General features: G+C 49.1%; 1 protein-coding gene across 1 annotated transcript; it reads right to left on the bottom strand.

The window, feature by feature from the left end:
• Positions 1-34: 34 nt before the first annotated feature.
• Positions 35-13,423, bottom strand: srrm4 (serine/arginine repetitive matrix 4). The gene is made up of 13 exons (XM_062562194.1): positions 13,263-13,423; positions 8,000-8,173; positions 5,758-5,844; positions 5,599-5,682; positions 5,483-5,509; positions 5,324-5,374; positions 4,865-4,948; positions 4,350-4,503; positions 1,901-2,181; positions 1,567-1,770; positions 999-1,082; positions 729-884; positions 35-322 (listed from the first exon to the last, which is right to left on the bottom strand). The coding sequence occupies exons 1-13, from the start codon at positions 13,421-13,423 to the stop codon at positions 58-60; spliced, it is 1,812 nt and encodes a 603-aa protein (XP_062418178.1). The 3' UTR covers positions 35-57.
• Between the last annotated feature and the right edge of the window lie 5,469 nt (positions 13,424-18,892).

Here is an 18,892-nt window from a genome sequence, read left to right as displayed (position 1 = left end):
GCTGGGAGAAAAAAAAGGGCCGTGAGCTTCCGACCCTTCGGTGACCCTTCGGCGACCCTAACGCCTGCTTTTGTAGCGTTTGTGCAATGAAGCGCGACTCCGGCTGCGACTGCGGGTCCCAAAGATAGAGTTCCAGGACGAGCTGCGGCTGTAGCTCCTGTAGGAGGAGTAACTGTGGGTCCGGCTGCGGCTGCGGCTGCGGCTGATGCTGGTGAGCGGGCTCGGGCTGCGGGTGAAGAGGCTGCTCCAGGACGACACGCTGGTGGACCGGCTGCTGGAGGAAGGGCTCGGTCGGAAGTAAGGGACGGGCCGCTTCCTGGCGCTGCGGAGAGCAACGAGGGGTACGTTGAAAACCAAACCCGACCCATGAAGCACTAAACAAACATTGATCAGTGTAGCCTTAAAAACAACGTAGATCATTGGAGCGATAACTCTTTTGTGCATGCAGCAGTTTGAAATGCTAGCAAGGGATCTGAACATCACAGTGTGCTTGTTTTAAAAAAAAAAAAAAATACATCTCAGATCGCCTTGTGTTGCACCATCTGTTCCTTCAGCACCTGAGGCTGCTTCGGAGCTGACGGTTATCTCATTGGACTGGCTCAATGCCACTTCACGGTACACAGGTACCACCAGAGGGGTTTTCGAGGTTTGGGAACTCGTCCAACGGGTACATATTTGCTGTACGTTGTGGCGATATGAGCAAACCCGGCTGGGGAAAAAAGTGGCACCTTGTGATCCGGCGTGCTTCCAGGTGGCTCGGCGAGTCCCTCCTCCGCTTCTTCATGGGCGAGTAGGATTTCCGTCCTGGTCTCTTCCCACCAACCTTATGTGCGCGCTTCACATCTGTCGCTCTGGAGCCGCGCGTTCTCTTTCCGTCTCGCAGTCTGGGAAACGGACCAAATGAACAGCACTTTAAAACGGTGAGAAAAAAAAAAAACGCGTGGAGATTTGTTCCCCCCCCCCCCCTAAACACTCTGGAACCTTCCGTTAAAGTTCACCTGTCAGCGCTGCGTCTGGAGAAGCTTCCCCTGGAGCTGGAGCTGGCCACGCTGCCTGAGTAACTCGCCGAGCGCGAGTACGAGCTGGCGGCGAGAAGAAAAAAAGAAAGAAAGAAAAAAAGAAAGAAAGAAATAAAAGAATTTAATTATCCCTCGTAATCGAGCAGAGCAGCAGTGGATACAACATCACAAAGTGTTACTCATATTTCTATCCAAATTACTGACATTTCTGCTGAATAAAATATGAACAGCGACTTCCTTTTGCAAGTGTGTCATGATCGCATTTTGTTTTCCTTCCGAGGGAGTCATTTGTCTTTGATCTCGACTGCAGATGGATATCTATTCAGTGGCAGCACACAGGTTTTTTTTTTTTAATGCAACACAAAAAACACGTGCGAAAGGCACGTGACCAAATGCTGACGTGTGATGTTCACCGTCTCAGTCTAGCGTCAATAAATACAGACTGCGATGTCGCCCACATGCCAAATCCAAAAAGTGAAGAAGTTCTCAGTATGACTTGGGTATTTTTGGACTTCAGCGATATGAACATGGCAGCGGTTGAACCCACCTGCAGGAGGACAGCGACAGGCTTCGAGAATAGCGGCCGCGGTATCTGGAGCTCCCTGAGGATCTGCTCCTGCTCCTGCTGCTGGACGACCGCCTTCTCGGTCGCCTCCCGGACGGCGTCCTCCTCCTCCTCCTCCTTTGGGAACACCTGGAACCCTTTGGGGATCTCACGACCTCCGCCGGACACCCCAAGGTTATCTGGCCTCTGCGAAAGGAAAAAAACACGCAAGGTGAACATTTCAAGAAGAAAAGAAAACCCGAGTGTGGAAGACGGGGAAGATACGGCGCCGTATTCGTTCAGGGGGGGGGGGGGGATCAAAAAAACAGGACGTCACCTCCTGCCGTTCCCGCTGAGAGGGGTTGCGGACAGGCCGTCCTCCACGTAGGGTTTGCACAGGGAAGCGTAGCTGGTCACAGAGTTCCCCGAGTCCGAGGCGTCGTCTCCGTCAGCGGACGGGCGCCTGCAGCGGCCCCTCTTGGCGTCACCGGCGCTCGACTGGCAGGCGCCCGCCTTGCTGGACGGCGGCGAGGACGTGTCGTTCCCCGAGTCGCAGTCGCGCGGGACCGCGCGGGCGCGGCCGGGCGAAACCTCTCCTCCAGGCTCCGACGAGGGAATCTGCAAACAGACAAGACGGGCTGCAGCTTAAAACCAAACTGTGTGTGTGTGTGTGTGTGTGTGGGTTGAAGGAGGCCTGCTGTCTGCTGCGGTGCACTGAGCATTCTCTAACACAACAACACGCACGTATTCCCTCGAAAACACATCGACTTTTTTTTTTCTTTCTTTCTTTCACGGGGATCGAAAACTTTTGAAAGATAAAGACATCATGCAAATTTGAATAGCATGCGATTTTAACAACCCCCCCCCCCCCAACAAAAAAAAAAAAAGAAATTCTGAACCCAACTGAAGCCAAAGAAAGCAAAGAAGAAACAAATTGAGATAGAGTCAGTCTGAAACTAAAACAATTATATGAAAGGAAGAACAAAAAGAGCAGAGAAGAGAGAAGAAACTATGCGTGGAGAGATCTACCGGCTCTAACTCGCGTGGAGAGAAGAAGAGTAAACAATAGCCCCGTTGAAAAGCCTCGTTTAAAGAACATCGAACAAACATCACAAAATGGGTATTATGTAGAAATGAAAAGGATCGCAGACAAAGGGAGATCCCATCAGTCTAAGCTAAGAAAGCCCTCAGAATGGGGACAGATGATTGTGCTCTTTCTCCTGTAAGAAGTAAATCATTCGCCTGCACCGACCTACAAGCATAAGCCCTGAATCTGCGGATAGCATCGACTTACCAATCAAGATTTCCTCCTTAAGTAGGTAAGGTGTAAGAAAAAGGGGAAGAGCGGGCAACATAAGTGCATCATTAGAGTCGTAAATTGCAAGAAAAAAGACAATAACCCTCTCCTCCAAACCCAGAGCCAGTTCGATTTATATTGGCATGTTCCTTTTTTCTTTCCTCAATGGTGCATTGTTTGAGCCTTTCTGGGGCCCTAAAAAAAAAAAGGAAAAAAGTACCAGGTACCCTTCAAAAGTGTGCGCCGGACGGGAGTGGGACGGCTGCAGAGGGGGAAAAAGACACCGACGGTCCACTAATCCCGTGACGCTGTGAGCTCGTCCCCCCGTCTGCCCCCCGCCCCCCCGAGGGAAGCGCCGTCTCTCTGCTTTCGCCTTCTACCGCTCGCGTCAAAACCCCCCGAAGTGAAAAGATTCCACTGACGGAGAAGACTATTTAAATTCTTTTCACGATGTTTCCCTTGAGGTCGACTTTTCTTTTGTTGCCTCGTTACACAAAATGAATTCACAGATTCCTCCCGTTGAATAAACAAGACATCAACCACATTCATGGTAATTGTTTATATTTTTGAAGAGTTTTTGTTTTCTTCTCTCTGGTCATACCTACCTTTCCCTTTATGGATTGCTTTTTTTGGGGGGGGGGGGGAGTGGGGGGGGGAGGAGGGAAAATATCAGGCACAGATAATTCTGCATCACCAAAGAAAAACCAATAAATAAATGCAAACACCACGGAATAATTGTAACTGTAAAGGTCCTCCTGAAACACTTTGGGATATCGAAAGCCAGACATGGGTCAATATGTGAATTAATTTATTGATTTTTAATTAAAAAACCTGTGGCGTGTGATTAAGAACTGTGCTATTAGCATAATTGAAGTATTGCTGGGGGGGGGAAATTAAAATTGCACGCTCCAATAAGCGTGAGACAATGAGTTTAAGGACGTATTTACGAGGCTCTCTGGGAGAATGTCACTTTTAAAAAGAAAGAAAAGGAGACGATAAACGGCTTTAAGCCGTCAATTTACGGTGTAAGGATGTTTTTTGGTTTCATTTCGTCTGCGGGTCACATCCGTCAGGACACTGTCACACCTGCGGGGTCACACGCTCGATGGTGCAGATGAAAACCTCACATTTTGCTGCCTCAACATAAAAGCTTATAAAAATATCAGAGTGACTGACAGGTGAGGAACCTACAACCTACCATCGCATTGTGCAGCAGTTCATCTACAGACCTACATTCAGATGAGAGTAAGTGTGAGGTTCACAAATGAAGCGTCTTATCTTGACCCCGGTTTGTTGAAATAATGAAGATAAAATATTGATAATAAAACAGGAAAAATTAGAATAAACAAGGCATAAAATGAGCTGAGTCAGGCCGGGAATAGTTTTGTAAATATTTAGGGGGATCAACAAAAAAGTATTTTGAATGAAAAAAAAAAAACAGCTGAATGGAGCTGAACCGACAACGCCAGGAGTCCCGAAGTGTACTTACGCCAGCGGTCGAGAGGACGGAGCGATATTTTGGCGCCGTTTTACACACTGATTTGGCTTCAGGTCCCCGCTGCGGGTCCGCGTGGTCGAGCCCTCCGCCGCATTCTGCCAGCGCTCCGAAGGCCTGACGCCCCGCAGATCCGTGCACGTGGTTCCTGTTGGACAAATGATGGATTCAGTGTTTTTCGTGACATGAAAAGCCTTCTTTTTGTTGTTGTTGTTGTTCAGCTGCACCAAGTTGAAGTAGCTGTTAATGATGCGATTCTCCCTCCAAACGCAACATCGGTGATCATCTGACCAGTTAAATCTGTCGCCCCCGTGTTCAGCTCAACCCATGAAAAACAACATCCCCCCCGCGCCCTTCTGGCGGCGTGCATCGATCGGGCGGAGCGCCGCTTCCTGTGAAGCCGCGATAAGGCGCCTGAGATCGGGAAGTCACCTCTGCCTTTATCGCTCATCGCTGATTAGATCAACCCGAGGGGGTGTAGTGAGGGGGGGAGGGGGGGGTTGTTGTACCTGTCCTCGGAGGGAGATCGGTACGACGAACCGTCCGACTCTGACCTCCGATAGCGTCGCCTCCGCCGAGAGTGAGTCCGCGAACTGGAAGGAGGAGACGAGGGAGAGAGGACACGAGTGGTTAAGGAGCCCGAGGAGCCGTGGACAGGAAGCGGGCAGTTGTCTTTTTGATATGATGTATAGGATGAGATGAGCCATTAGAAGAAGAAGAAGGAGAAGAAGAAGAAGAAGAAGATGCTAACAAGATGAAATGAAGTGGAATGCTCCTTGTTACTGTTGTTACTACATGGACGAATTCATCAGACAGGTCAGAAATTGGTTTTCTCCTCCCCTCCCCTCTCTCTCTTTTTTTTTTCACAGAACGATAAAAGCCTTCAGGTTTCTTTGTTGCCCCCCCCCCCCACCCCCCTCCTTCCTTCCTCAGGGAGGGGGTTAGGGTTACACATTAATTCCACCGACCTTTTCTTGTGCTTGCGCTCATCCTTCCTCTTGCGCTTGGAGCTGGACGAGCTGCCGGGATGAAAGAAAAGGAACGAGGAGTTAGATCTTTAGGTCTTTAGGTCCAACGTGTGAATCCTCCTGAAGGTCCCAGGCGCGCTGACGGTGCTGCACGCGTACCTGTGTTTGGTCTTCTTGGAGGTATGCCTGCAACAGAAAACGGAGAGCGCGGTTTAGTCGCGGGGGGGAGGGGGGGCCCGTAGCCACGTCGCCGTGGTAACCCGGGAGCGCTTTACCTGTGCCGCTTGCTTTTCCTGGAGCTCGTCTTCTTCTTCTTCTTCTTCCTCTTCCGCAGTGGCGACAGGCTGTAGGAGGGAGACCTGGAGGTGACAAGTGAGCGAGTGAGCTGTAGAGAGGAGGAGGACGAAGAGTCATCTGGCCCTCAGGCTACTGACCTTTTCCTCTTCCTCTTCCTGCGCTTCTTCTTCTTCTTCTTCTTCTTCCCCTTGGGCCGGGGGGAGAGCTCCTCATCGAAGGAGGGGCTGTGGGCGGAGACGGAGCAGAGGGGACACGTCAGCAAGAGATGCTGCTGATGGATCCCAGTATCTCCACATTTAAGATGTTTATGGCCTCTGGTATCGTCTAACCATGGAGATTATAGCTTTGTATTTCTGGCTCCACTGTGAATCTCCGTTAACTTTCACTCAAATGAAGAAATAGTACAGAAGAAATAGTTTAGTTTCCTCCATGGTTTAGAAAAATGAATGCAGAAATCCTTGAAAATAATCCCTGATAAAAAAATAAACTAAGGCTATGCTTACTTAACTTCATCAACATACATTGTTATATAACTTTTATTATGTGATATCAGTGTTGCTCACCCCCCCTCCCCCCCCCCCCCCTAACATGTGGATGTTTGGGGTAAAATAATCCTCTTTGGTTTTTTGGCTGCTGACCCTGAGGTCCTTTGTTCTTTTCTGTCTTCCCAACACACTGAGAGCTTTCACTCTGCTCCAAGAACCTCAGAAAAATGCCCGTGGAAGGTTAATTCCCTTCTTGATTTCTTGGTTGTTTTAGCAGAACGCAATAGAACCTTTTTTAGTATTTCACCATTGTTATTTAAATGCTCAAAATACGTATATTCAAAGTTATCCAGACTTCTTCTCTTCAACTACGAGCCACGATTTGAGGACTGAGGAGCATCTAGAAGGATTGATGCTGAGAATGGATTCACCCTGACGTCTCTCTTTTGGGGTTTGGACGCATCAATGTATCAGAAGTACACGTTCTCTATAAGTCCTTTTATAAGGAACACATCACAGAAGAAGCTGATATAATGTGCTTTTCTAATATATGATTATATGATGTGAATTATATTATATGTGAATTATATTTTCAGACTTCCCCTCACGTGGAGTCTCTCGCCTCCTGGTGAAATTCAACACTCGCTTTCTGAAACTGAGGGTGGAAAGTAGCTGGTCGGGGTCGGTGGCTTCTGGTGTCGTGTTGTAATTAACGCGCTTTGCTCTGGAAAACTGGGCCGCTGTCGACCAATTAGCGAGATAACGATCCGAAGAACAAAAGTCCTCCTCAACAGAGGAGAGACTTGGTGTCTGAGACGAGGGGCTTTTAGAGAGGACTCCGCCTCATTAGACACCTTTCCACCGAGTGGAGATGAATTAACACAAGCACAATATTCTTTGTGTAATTAAAAGCGCTGCGCAGCAAATGTTTCTGTAAATATATATCTACATTTCTACCTTATTATAACGCTGCTTTAATTCCGTTATCGTGTTTTATATTGCAAATGTTATAGAGAATATTTTTGATGGAATTCCTTTGGAAGGAACATCCTTTCACATGATTTTGACCACATTAATAAATCATGAAAAGAGCAACTTTTCTATGTCAATACAAATTTTTACTGGCATTTTTCACTATTTGATCGTGAATAAGTGACTGTTGAATATTTTATAATGGATTCCGGGCTCTTGCCCCCCAGCAGAGATGGGGTCTACAGGGCCCACTAGGACGTATCGCTAGACGAGATGCAGAGAAACGTCTCCAGATAAAAGCTCTGTGCTCTCTGATGAGGTTCTGAGACCCTTTCCTCCACGCAGAATCTCTCCTTGGTCTCAAGCTGGCTGGCAGAAGCTGCTAGGTTATCATTTCATATCTGCTGCTACTTAATGGAGCCCATGGTACCATGTAAAAACAGGCCCCTAAACCTCCAAGATCCACCATCCTTCACAGGGGAGCATGAGGAGCTTCTCCGTATGACGACCTGCCGGTCATGGTCATGGTTGAACACTTACTGTTGTGAAGACCTTCTTTTCGGCAACAATTTCACTTCAATAAAAAAGAACCAAGATCTTACCAAGCTCAATTAGCTTGTTTTGCTCATTTACATCCATCATTTAGCTGTTTTTCATCATTTAGCTGCTTTTGATTTAAAGTGCTGGTGAAACGATCCGTTCGGCCCGATAAGACTGTTTACCCCCCCCCCTTCCCAGAATAAAGAGCTCTAGAGATAAGCTCTGTTTTGAAGGAGTGTTTGGTGTACAGTTAAAACGTTTTTTTTTTCTTCTTCTCATCCGCACCAAAGATCTGCAAAAAGCATCACACGCCAAACGAGAAGAAAAAAAAGAAAGAAGTCTGAACCCCATCAACAGGCCGACAGCGTTGGCGCCGGCTCACCTGCGGTCGCGGCGGCGCTTGCGGCCTTTCGCTTTGACGCAGCCGTTCCGGTCCCCGGCGTCCAGGGCGCCGCCCGCCGCCGTCCCCTCGTCGGCCTTCGCCGGCTGGCGCGCTGTTGTCTCCGAGCTGTGAGAGAAGCAACAACAACAACAACAACAACAAAAAGATGACGTTAGGTTTTAGCTCCGGTGATTTTTTTAAAAGCTTGTCGACGCTCCCGCACGCAGCGGCGAGGGGGATTTAGCACATGCCCCGTTAGCGGCGTTGCATCCGGTCTGCTGGATGTCGGATATTTACTTCCCTCCATTTCTCAGCCTTCTCTTCCCCGGGGAGAAGCGGAGGTCAGCCATTAACCATTCAAATCGAGGTGTCAATGGAAATGTAGTTATTTACATGCTTCGGTTGCGCTGACATTTGGGGAAATAGTGTTTTCTATCTTGTGCTGAGCAGATGCAGACAAGAAAGGGGGGGAGGGGGGGGGGGGGGATAATCAGAAAAGTGGAAGTTCTCCTTGAATATGAACTGAGTAAATTGAATCTGTTATTTTGATCTATTGTGGTAATTTACAAAAAAAAACTGTTATATTCACCTTTGATTATTTCCGTGTTTTCTTATTTATTGGGCAGAAATAAACAGACACATCAAATCACCTTTGACATCCCCCCAAGATGTTGATTTGTAGTCAAATTTGGCAGAAAAACAAAGCCCCGAACAAACGGAGGCAGCCCCGCTCATCCTCCCCTGTTTTGGTCGTGGGAGGTTCAAGCGTAATCACAAACTTTCCTCTCCTTCGAGTGGCTCCAGTCTGATTGTAATGAGGAGATAATCGGAGGCGGAGATTAGGCCGTCGACCCCCCCCCTCCCCCACCCCCCCCAGGGAGGAGCAGTCGCTTCCTATCTTGCTCTCAGCTTCGACTGGAAGGGAGCTAATAATGCAAAACGGACAGAGGCTCCAGTTAACCCACCTCTGTTCACCTGTATTGTTTTCATGGATTATTGTGATTGGTACAGCTTGTATGAAAGGGGGCCAGTCGTTGATTCGTCTGAGACCGCTGGTCAAACATCCTGACTCCGCGTTGCATGCTTTTCGTCAATGCAGCAGAGGCTGGTTTGGTGCCCTGATCGCATGCTGCAGTCCGGTCACGCCTCCCATTCCGCACAGAGGGCAACAATAATCACCGCCTTCCTGTCCGCTCCTTTTGTGTTCGCATGAGACTCCCCGAGGAGAGATGAGAAGGTGCTGAACGCAAAGAGGCCCAAATTTATTTTTTTGCCATCTGGGGTTCGCGTCCCCTTCTTCCGGCTGCGCGACCTATTGCGTCGGATGCATTCTGGCGCACAGAAACGCGTGGGTTTGGAAAAACGTGCATGCTGCCGATTTGGTGATCGCCGCAACGGGTGATTCAGGAGTACGTTCCTTTGTTGACTGCGGTGTACAATGCACTTTGACCCTCCCCCCCGTCCCAAATAAAATATTGTGATTGCGCAGGTTCCCAAAACGCCGAGGTAAAAACAGCCCTTAACAAACATCACTGTGAAGCTGCCGAATGACAACAACAACCTCAGAACGTGACTTAAACAAGGGACCAACCTGTTTACACCTGACCGAGTCTCTGTGCCGGTCAACCAAAGTGTCAATGTCTCCCTCAGAGGGTTTAAGGATAAATATATATATATATATATATATATATATATATATATATAGGTGGGTGTTGTTTGGGCTGCCATGCCATCCCCACATGCCCGCTGAGAACTGAGCTGGTGAATAACAAACCGAGGAAAACAAGTTAGGGTTTGTATACGCGGAGGGATCAATACAGAAAACCCCAAAAAGCAACCACTGGAAAAAAAAACAACATCAGGCAATCGATGGCCGGTACGGCTCTTTAAGAAGTGCCGAGAAGACGTGTGGAGCTGAAGGACATTTTACATCTTCTTTTGAGATTTTCTCAGTTAAGATTTGTCAAAAAAAATTCAAATGAAATGTGTGATTGAGTTCAAGCTCCTGACGCTGGAGAGGCTCCCTCAGTCCAACGACCCAAACCTCCTCATTATTCAATGTGGACAAGTGGCAAATTGTGCAAATTGTCATTGGAGGGGCTCGGGTGATGGAGGCCCGAAAGAAGGGCTTTGCGTGGCCTTCATCCTCTCAGGGGGACGGCTGGGCTTCTGTAGTCCGCTCCTCTCCTCGCCCCGTCCCACGCATGATTTAAAGAGTTCCCGCGCCTCACTCGCGGTTCCCGGGAGGCTAATGAGGCTAACGTTTCATTATCCCCGCCGGAGCCACCGGGAACAATCGATTGTCGTTGTTTTTACGAGGGATGATGGTTGAGGTGATTTAAAAAAAGGGAAAGAGATGATCCAGTGCCACGATTAGAGCCCAAACAGGGCGGTCCCACCGCACTTTCACTTTGATTTAAACCCGAGTGTTCATCCGGGTTCAAGAATAACGTCATCAACCCCCCCCCCCCCCCCCAAAAGGAGGAGCAATTTAAATCCACACAAGAGCGGGGCGGGGCACTTCCTCTCACCAAGGCCTCCTCAGCATCTGTTCAGACCCGTCGACGGCGTTATCGATTGAACGTTAAGCGACTCTTCAGAGGCAAACCGCTCGGGCCGAAGACAAATCAAGCGCTCCCGATCAAAACCTCCATGACTGAGATATCTGAGCAACGAGCCCGTTTAGGGGAACAGGTCTGTTTACGTAACGGGGGGGGGGGGGGGGGAGAAAATCACCTCCCCAGCGGGGGGGGGGGGGGGGGGATTTTCACATCCAAAACGCACGCAGATAAATGAGGGATTTTCTTCTGTGTCATTTCTCCAGCTGGGAATAATTGCGATGGGATGGATGCAAATCCTTTCTGGGCGGCTGAGACCGGCCCCAAAAATCGTCCTCGCCTCCTCACAATGCACGATGGGGGAAGGCGGTGACGATAGGAGTGAACATCAAAGGTTTAACGGCGGTTCAGCCCCCCCCCCCGTTCGGAGGTATCAGTGGCTGCGGGCAATTTTCTGTCTTCGCCAGTTTAATCCAAATGTAACATTCAACTCCGGCATTGAGCTTCGACGGCTGTGATTATGTAACGTCTGGAACTCTCTTTTTTTTAATTTAGAGGTTCATGATTTATCAATAAAAGAATTCAGGATGAATCAGTGTTGAAGAGCTCCACACCTCGATCCAAAGAGCCATTTTAAAATGCCGCTACTTCATTTCTACTGCATTATTATGTAATATATTACACAAAAGGCCCTTTTGTCACATTTCTGTGGTGTATACGTTGTTAACAGTTCCACCAGTGAAAGGTTCAAGACCAAAGGATGTTAAATTATGCAATATTTCACAAATATGTGAGAAAGGTTCCATGAATCCACTTCAAACGTGTGTGGCGTTGTTCACACGAGGCTGCGGCAATTTATTCAAACAACTTCACGTCCCTTCTGATAAAATAAAAAGTGAATTGTTTGTCATAGCTTTTGTGCAAAATATGATTTTACTGGGCAAACATTTCCAGAAGAATCAAAGGTTCAGATGAAGGCTATAAATCACACAATATTTATACCACTCAACTGTAAAGGATTTTGTCTAAATGCTTTGTGGGCATTATTTATATGGATAGTAATAGTCCAAAGTGATGTGAAATTTTGAGTTTTAAGTCATAAACCTCATAAAAACAACACACCTTTACCCTGGCGTGTCTCTTAGTATCTTTAATTCAAGGTAAAAATGAATATGGATAAACTCGCCTCTGTTATATTTCCAGTTAAAACGACCTTCATCTCAGAAAGCTGCGAGAGTGAAATGAGGCAGGATTTAAAAATGCCAGGATTTTGCCCATAATATTTCCCACTGTGGTTCTTAAGTGATGTGAATACTTCTTGCACCTCCGTCGATGAACTAAACGTCATTCGTTGAATACGTGGATCACTTGATTGTGCATCCTGTGCATTGATGATGATAATGTGGCTTTTTGATTACACGTGGAGAACAACTGGCCTTGATTATTTCAATCAGAATAACTACATAGTATGAATATGAAAAGGAACTCAACATCCTCGCCTCGCCTCGCCGCCAGCCAATCAGCGAGGCCTTTACCCTTCCAGCGGGTGAGAACGCCGCGAGTGACTTTTACGACAAGCGAGGTTGGTTTATTCAATTATTGTGTCCCGATGATTAAATGGAAGCAACATAATGGCCTGATTAATTTCCTTATCACGGTGAGCACAAAGAGTAATTACAACCAAACCCTCCGCAAACCGCGCATCAATCAAATTAACGCGGCCTCAGCTCGGCACCGAAATCACTTCCACGCGGCGCAAACGAGCCGATGGGCCCGGGGGACGCCACCCACCACCCCCCCGCCCCCCCCTCACCCCGGGAAGTGTTTACCTGAGAGCTCAAAAACACCGAGCGAGAGGTCACGCAGGGGGCCGCCGGGGGCGTTAGAAATAATACACGCGCGCCTGGGCGGCCAGCGGGAGCGAGGCCGGACGGTAACCACGGCGAGGTCATCGGTTTTGCCTCGAAACGTCATAGCTCACAAAAGCTGTGACCTATGACCTCACCGCTCAGGTCCAACATGGCCGGCCGCTCGTCACTTTTCGGAGAAAACTGGGCTGAAGCATAATTAAGATGCTACGAGATGCACACAAGAGTGATGTTTCTTTTCTACAAAATGATGGCAAAAACATGAGGATTTAATTTATAACAGCAAATAAAAGTAAACAAAAATGCAAAAAAAAAGCTACATATGTTGCAAATAGGAAACCGCAGTTACGACTTTATCCCCAACGTTGTCCGTGAGCTTTTCACTGAAGTCCGACTTTAAAAACACCAAGAGGAGAAAATAGATGTTCCTCTCTAGATTTATGGAAATGAAAAACTGTAACACCGACTGGAGGATGAACCCTTGATGGAAAATGAATTACTTTGATCCAGCCCCTGAATCACAGCCTGAAGCTTTTCGCTTGCCTTGTGTGAACCGGCTGCATCCCGTCGCTCGCTCCCTCTGTTCGGCCTTCCCTCTGAGGAGTTCAAATCGAATCCAATCACGCTGCCGGCGCCCCGCGTTGACGAGAGCCGCCGTTCATCACAGGAGCCGCCCGGAGGCCACAGAGGACGGCGGGCCGAGTGGAAGGGAACGTTGAGGGATTTGAGCAGCGTGTTCTTACGACACGGCGACAGGGTGGCGTCTGCGTGGAAATGTCTCCAGTCCAGCAGAGCGCAGGATGCACAACAGCAGGGCGGCTGAGCCCGAAACCTCACGCCGGCGGCCCAACACTGCCGTCGTCGCTGCCGCTGCTGCCGCCGCTGCTGCCGCCGCTGCCGCAGACGCCGCTGCCGCAGACGCCGCTGCCGCAGACGCCGCTGCCGCAGACGCCGCTGCCGCAGACGCCGCTGCCGCAGACGCCGCTGCCGCAGACCATCGTCGCTGTCAAAATCCCCGCCCAATCAGCGAGGCCGTTTTCAGAAACATCCAGAAGAATAACTCGTCACCTGGTCCTCTCAGCCCAGATTGATAGGTTCTAAACAGGAGGTGATCCTTCTTCTTCACGCATCACAAACCTCACGTCGGCGTCAATTACTTGCCTCCAAATCGAGTTGGAGAAGTGATTAGAGGGTTCTTTGTGTGGAGGCGGAGGGAGGGAAGCGGGCATAGATGGGTTTAATTAGCAGCTTGCGAGGGCGCACTTCCTCGCTGCCCTTCTTCCTGCGTGGAGGAGATTACTGAAGAGCATTCTGCAGATGCTAACGTGGCTAATGTGCGAGGAGTGCAGCGCGCAATAATCACGATAATCAGCCCGACCGCGGCAGCGGAGATGAACAATGCACCGGGAGGAAGCCGCTGAGCTGGAAGGACGGTTTGCAGAGGGAGGTTCTGCAGAGTTTGACCAAAGAAGAAGCAGAAGAAGCAGAAAAGTCTCTGCAAGTCTACGCAGCAAAGCAAGAGTTCAGTTTATTCCCGATGAAGTCAAAGACAGCAGATGGCTGATGGGTTCAGGACCAGACCTTTCATGTTTTTTAGGTCTGACAAGAAATTGTTTTTTTTCTTTTACTTTTCGTGCACATCTCTTTTAGTTAATTGGGAGGAGAGAAATAAAAATAGAACTGTCACCCGGCTCAAACTTAATCAGCCAATTATACAAATAATATCTACTGCAGCGTAAATGACTGTTTCCATGACACATGGAGGTAATTAAGAACCGTCTTCGAACGGACCATCAGCCACTGCTTTGGACGTGAGAGGAGCTTCTGGGACGCCTTTCCCCATTTCTGCCTCCAATTATCCACCGTCATGTTTCCCCCCCGTCGTTGCTCCATGGGAATCATTCACGGCATTAAATCAACGCTTTCTCCGCACACCTGTCTGCAAGTACACGCCGCGATGGGGGAAACGACTGTATACGCTTTGGTATTTCCATCCCTCCCCGCCGCCTTGACGAGCTGCTGGTGCTCCACGCTGATTTCAGTAAACTTATCAGGTTTGCAGGCGGCCATGACGGGCGGAGCAAAACCGAACGGGTCCCTCGACACCTCGGTGCCGGAGAGGGACGTCCTGACGGGACCAAGATCTACGCTGACAATCGGACGGCGGGTTGTCGCTTGTTACCTTACTCGCCACATCCCGTCTCTTCTGGCCGCGTTACGTCAACTATTCGAGGAGGCCCCGCGCTTCTGAGAACCCCTCCCAGTATCTGTTCCCTCATTAGAAAATCAATGTCGGTCTAAGAAAAGTGGACCAGAAGTGAAGATGATAAATCCCCTCCACCCGTTTACCCCTGTTGATTAATAAGCCCCCCCCCCCCCGCGGTGGCGATGTGCAATCAGTCAGGGAGGGCGTGAGGCTTGAGGCTTGAGATGATGTCACAGGGAACATCTGGACTCCGTGATAACTGTGCGTTTCCACACCGCTCCTTCATGTCTGCGCGCTCTCCCCCCATTCCCACTCGTGATGGATCAAACCCTCGGACAGAAAATGGCCCGCGGTGAGTTTCGATGATTGGATTCAAGGAATTTGATTATTTCTAAATTACCCCTAAAATTGAGCTCCTTGCCTGGGCGAGAGAAGCGGGGAGTCGGCGCAGCGTTTCTCTCTTATAGAAAAAGACACAAAGCACCAAAACCCCAAAGCACCGCGGACGAGATCAACACCGCGGGCTGCACGCCATTGGAGGTGCGGCGCTTTGGGCTCCATCCCTGCCAGGTGTGCAGCGTATGGACCGCATGTGTCTAATAAGTGGAGGGCTCCCGCCAACTGACTCCCCCGCCGTCAGGACCTCTTCCCACAGAGAAACTCATCATTTCAGCAAAAGAATCAAAGGAGGGGGGGGGGGGGTCCCTAAAGACAAAGAGTGGGGAGAAATGCACCTGAAGGTCACACTTCTTTCCATGAAAGAAAGAAACTGTTGCGACATGAACAATGTCTCACCACAGGAAAGCGATAAGGGAGCAGAGGAGGGAGAGGGGGAAGAGGTGGGGGGGGGGGGAGGGGGGGGGTCGCTGACAGAACAAGCATCGCCATGGCGCCCACTCGGCAGGCGTGGGTTGCGATCCCCGACGCGACCCAGGCATCGAGAAACAATCCTCACGCAGAATGTAAGGGACGGCTACCGAGAGCAATCAAGACACCCGCCGACCCCCCCGTCCTCCACCCGCCTCTCCCCCCCCCCCCCCCTGCAAGCCAATCAGCGTGGGCGCTGGCGGCTGCCTGCTGGACTGGATCTGATTGTGAGGCCGAAGCACTGTGAGCAGCAGCCTCTACATTATACAGTAATCAGAGGTGGCAAGGAGGTCTTTTTGAAGCCACTCACACACACACGCACACACACACACACACACACACACACACACACACACACACACACACACACACACACACACACACACACCATGTGCATCAAAATGTGTGATGATAGAATTAACCTGGACTTAAAATAAAATAATCGAAAAATTAATGTTTGTTTTTAAATGGGATTAGTCCCTTGATTAATTGGGAAAAACAATTAATCTGTGATTATTCTAATCATCTATTGATTGTTCCGGAAACCTTTTTGTGCATGTTTGCAGCTTTCCTCGCGTGTGAGGCTGTTTGTCTGTGTCTTATGTGATAATACATTACATGTCATGCCAAATGGAAATGTTTACTTTTCTTCCGACGTCTAAGTTAAATGATTGATTGATTGATTGGGTTTGCATTATAAGCATGTTGATAGTTCTTGCAGAACGTAAAACAGATCACAATTGTAAATGTAGGATATTTATATATCTCTTTGTTAAGAAGGAATCTTTTTTTTAAACCAATTTCATTCTATGTCTTTTTTTTCACATAACCCCCCCCCCCCCCCCCCCCCCCGTGCTGGTGATGGAGGTCCAGGTGACCACGGTGCACGTTGGCCCACATTATTGTGGCTTCCCTAACGGGGGGGAATCGGTGATCAATGTGAGGGCGACCTTGCCCTCTGCCGGCACCTTCCTCCAAGTCGGGTAATAAATTGGTCCATCTCGCCTCCCTCTGTCGTGCGTGTTATCTGGCGGGCTGAAGGAGGGAGTCCATTACCTTTTTTTTTTTTTTATGGAAAGGAGGTTCATTCAATTTGCCGGCGATCCAATAAGAAGTTCTGTGTGGATGCGCGTCGACGGGCTCAAGGGCAAGTGAATTATTCCATTAGCTTTAATGTGCGGGAAGACAAACGGCGTCGAGGTCCAGAGGGGATTTGTTTAGCGGTGTCACCTCTGCTCCTCCGGAGGAAACAATACCAGCAAATACAGAGTGGAAAAGGCTCCTCGTCGCTATTAAGCGCTTAAAATTGATTTTCAGGAACGCATTTCTCTTGCGTTGTATTTATTTGGCCTCCAAATTATATGTTTACTTTCTAAACATCATGCATTGTACACTACTCCATGCGCCATCACAATGTAAAAAGATGCCTGGTGTCATTTTTCCGTCAGCAACGTGACAAAACATAAAAACTTTTTACGGCGCCTCATTGAAAAGCATCACATGGTTCTTGAGACGGTTTGATCAGAGGCTCTTTTTTATGCTTAAACCTCATTAAAGGATCATCCGCCTCGGAGTCAAAGGATCCCCGTGCAGCGCAGCGAGGCCGCGCATGCTGTATTAATGCAGACGTAATGACGGGTATTAACTGTGCAGTCACATGCGCGTGCGTGTTTGGATAGGAGCTAAATTAATGTTGGTTTCACAGCCGTCTGTCCGCTACAACTGATGATGATGATGATGATGACGACGGGACAGACGTTTCCTCTGGGGGAGGTTTCACGCAGACGAATGTGTCTTTTTGAATACATTCGTCTTTCACTGTAATAATAACGATGATGAATGAACAATTTCACTCCATATTCTTAGACTTTGGGCCACATTAATTCAATATGTGGCAATAGTTAGCTGCAGGAAATGGTGCCTCTGCTCTTTTCCCCATTATCTTAAATACAATGAGAGAGACTCGGATTTTACACATCTGGCCAATTAAAAAGTCATTGCAGTACGAGAGGAATAGTTTGACATTTTTCGTGCTGCCGGTTAGAATAGATTCCTCTCCACAAACGGCACCTGGTTAGCTTAGCTTAGCTTAGCTTAGCATAAAGACGGCTCGCTTCTAACCCGGGTGAAAACCATTAAGCAGCATTCACAAACCTGTTCGGCGTTGCGTTCTCTTTAAGACGCTGAAGGTCATTGCGGAGAAACACTAACGTTGATATGGTTCTGATGGGAAGAACCACAAAGTGGAATATTTGTCTCTTTCCAGTACTTCGAGTGTGGCGGATTACTGAGCCCTTTGAATCTATTTCCAGAGCGTCACCGCTTCACAACATGTAGGTAAACAGGCATAATATCATAAAGCTGCATATTTCATGTCCTTTTTTTTTTTTCCACGTGGAAGAATAGCCCCCTGCGGGCGTGTTTGTGGCATCTGGCGCGCGGCCTGTCAGCCACTTGGAACGCCATCAGCCGGCTTCTTCCTGTCACTTTCGCTGGCATCGGACACGACGGAGGGAAACTCCAATCTCCTCCTTTTGTCACTTACATTTTCAGAGAGCAAATAACATCGTGGGGGGGGTGTCCCACGGGTTAGTTGAGGGCGTAGTTGATGATGCTTTTCCATCCTCTGCCCGGCCGATAAAAACTGGTCTGTGCACGTTTTTTGAGGGAATCCAGGATCATGCTTCTTTAAATGTGATGTTCTGCAGGAGGACGGTCGTAACGCTGCTTAGTTTAAGGCAACAGCAGCACTTGAGAAGACTGTGGTTTCTGTTGAAAGTCAAGAAGCCCCCCGTTTCCCTTTAGGGGGCTTTTCTAATGTCTAATCAAGATGATCTTTCGCTTCCCTTTACCGTCTGCTACGGGGGAACCCGGCATCGGCGTGAAATGGTTAAAGGCGGCGGTATCGATGACCTCCGGCGTGATCGGTCGATGTCCTCGTCTCACTCACAGAACCTCCTCTGCTCGCCGTGTGATGGACCCATTTAAATGATTCAAGTGAGATGAGCTGATTTACAGAGAACCGAAATGATTGCAAAACCATCTCCCGGGGCCCAGGGCCGTGTTGGTCCTGTGAGGCGGTGGGGGAGGGGGGGACGGGGACGGGGGACGGGGGGGCGGGGGGGCGGGGGGGCTTTGGGCCTGGATTAGACGGATTAGAGCCGATAGCCCCGGCGGTCAGACCGAGGGCTGAGACGGCGAGCTGCCAACTGCCCTTTTTTTTAAAAAACTCGAGTCCTCCAATCTGACGTACGGTAACCTTGGCAGCCGTCGGTCACTCGGTCTGGAGGAGACTTCTCCCCCTCGTAACGAGGGCAGATACGCCGTCCGGGGGATTATTCCTGCTGCTCCAGTGCCACATTGGCCCCTAATCCCAGGTGTCGATAAGGGCGGC

This window comes from Pungitius pungitius, chromosome 5 (assembly GCF_949316345.1).
Source record: "Pungitius pungitius chromosome 5, fPunPun2.1, whole genome shotgun sequence".
In the NCBI taxonomy this organism is placed as follows: Eukaryota; Metazoa; Chordata; class Actinopteri; order Perciformes; family Gasterosteidae; genus Pungitius; species Pungitius pungitius.
The sequence above is the reverse complement of the archived record's forward strand: the minus strand, read 5'-3'. Positions and strand labels throughout refer to the sequence as shown.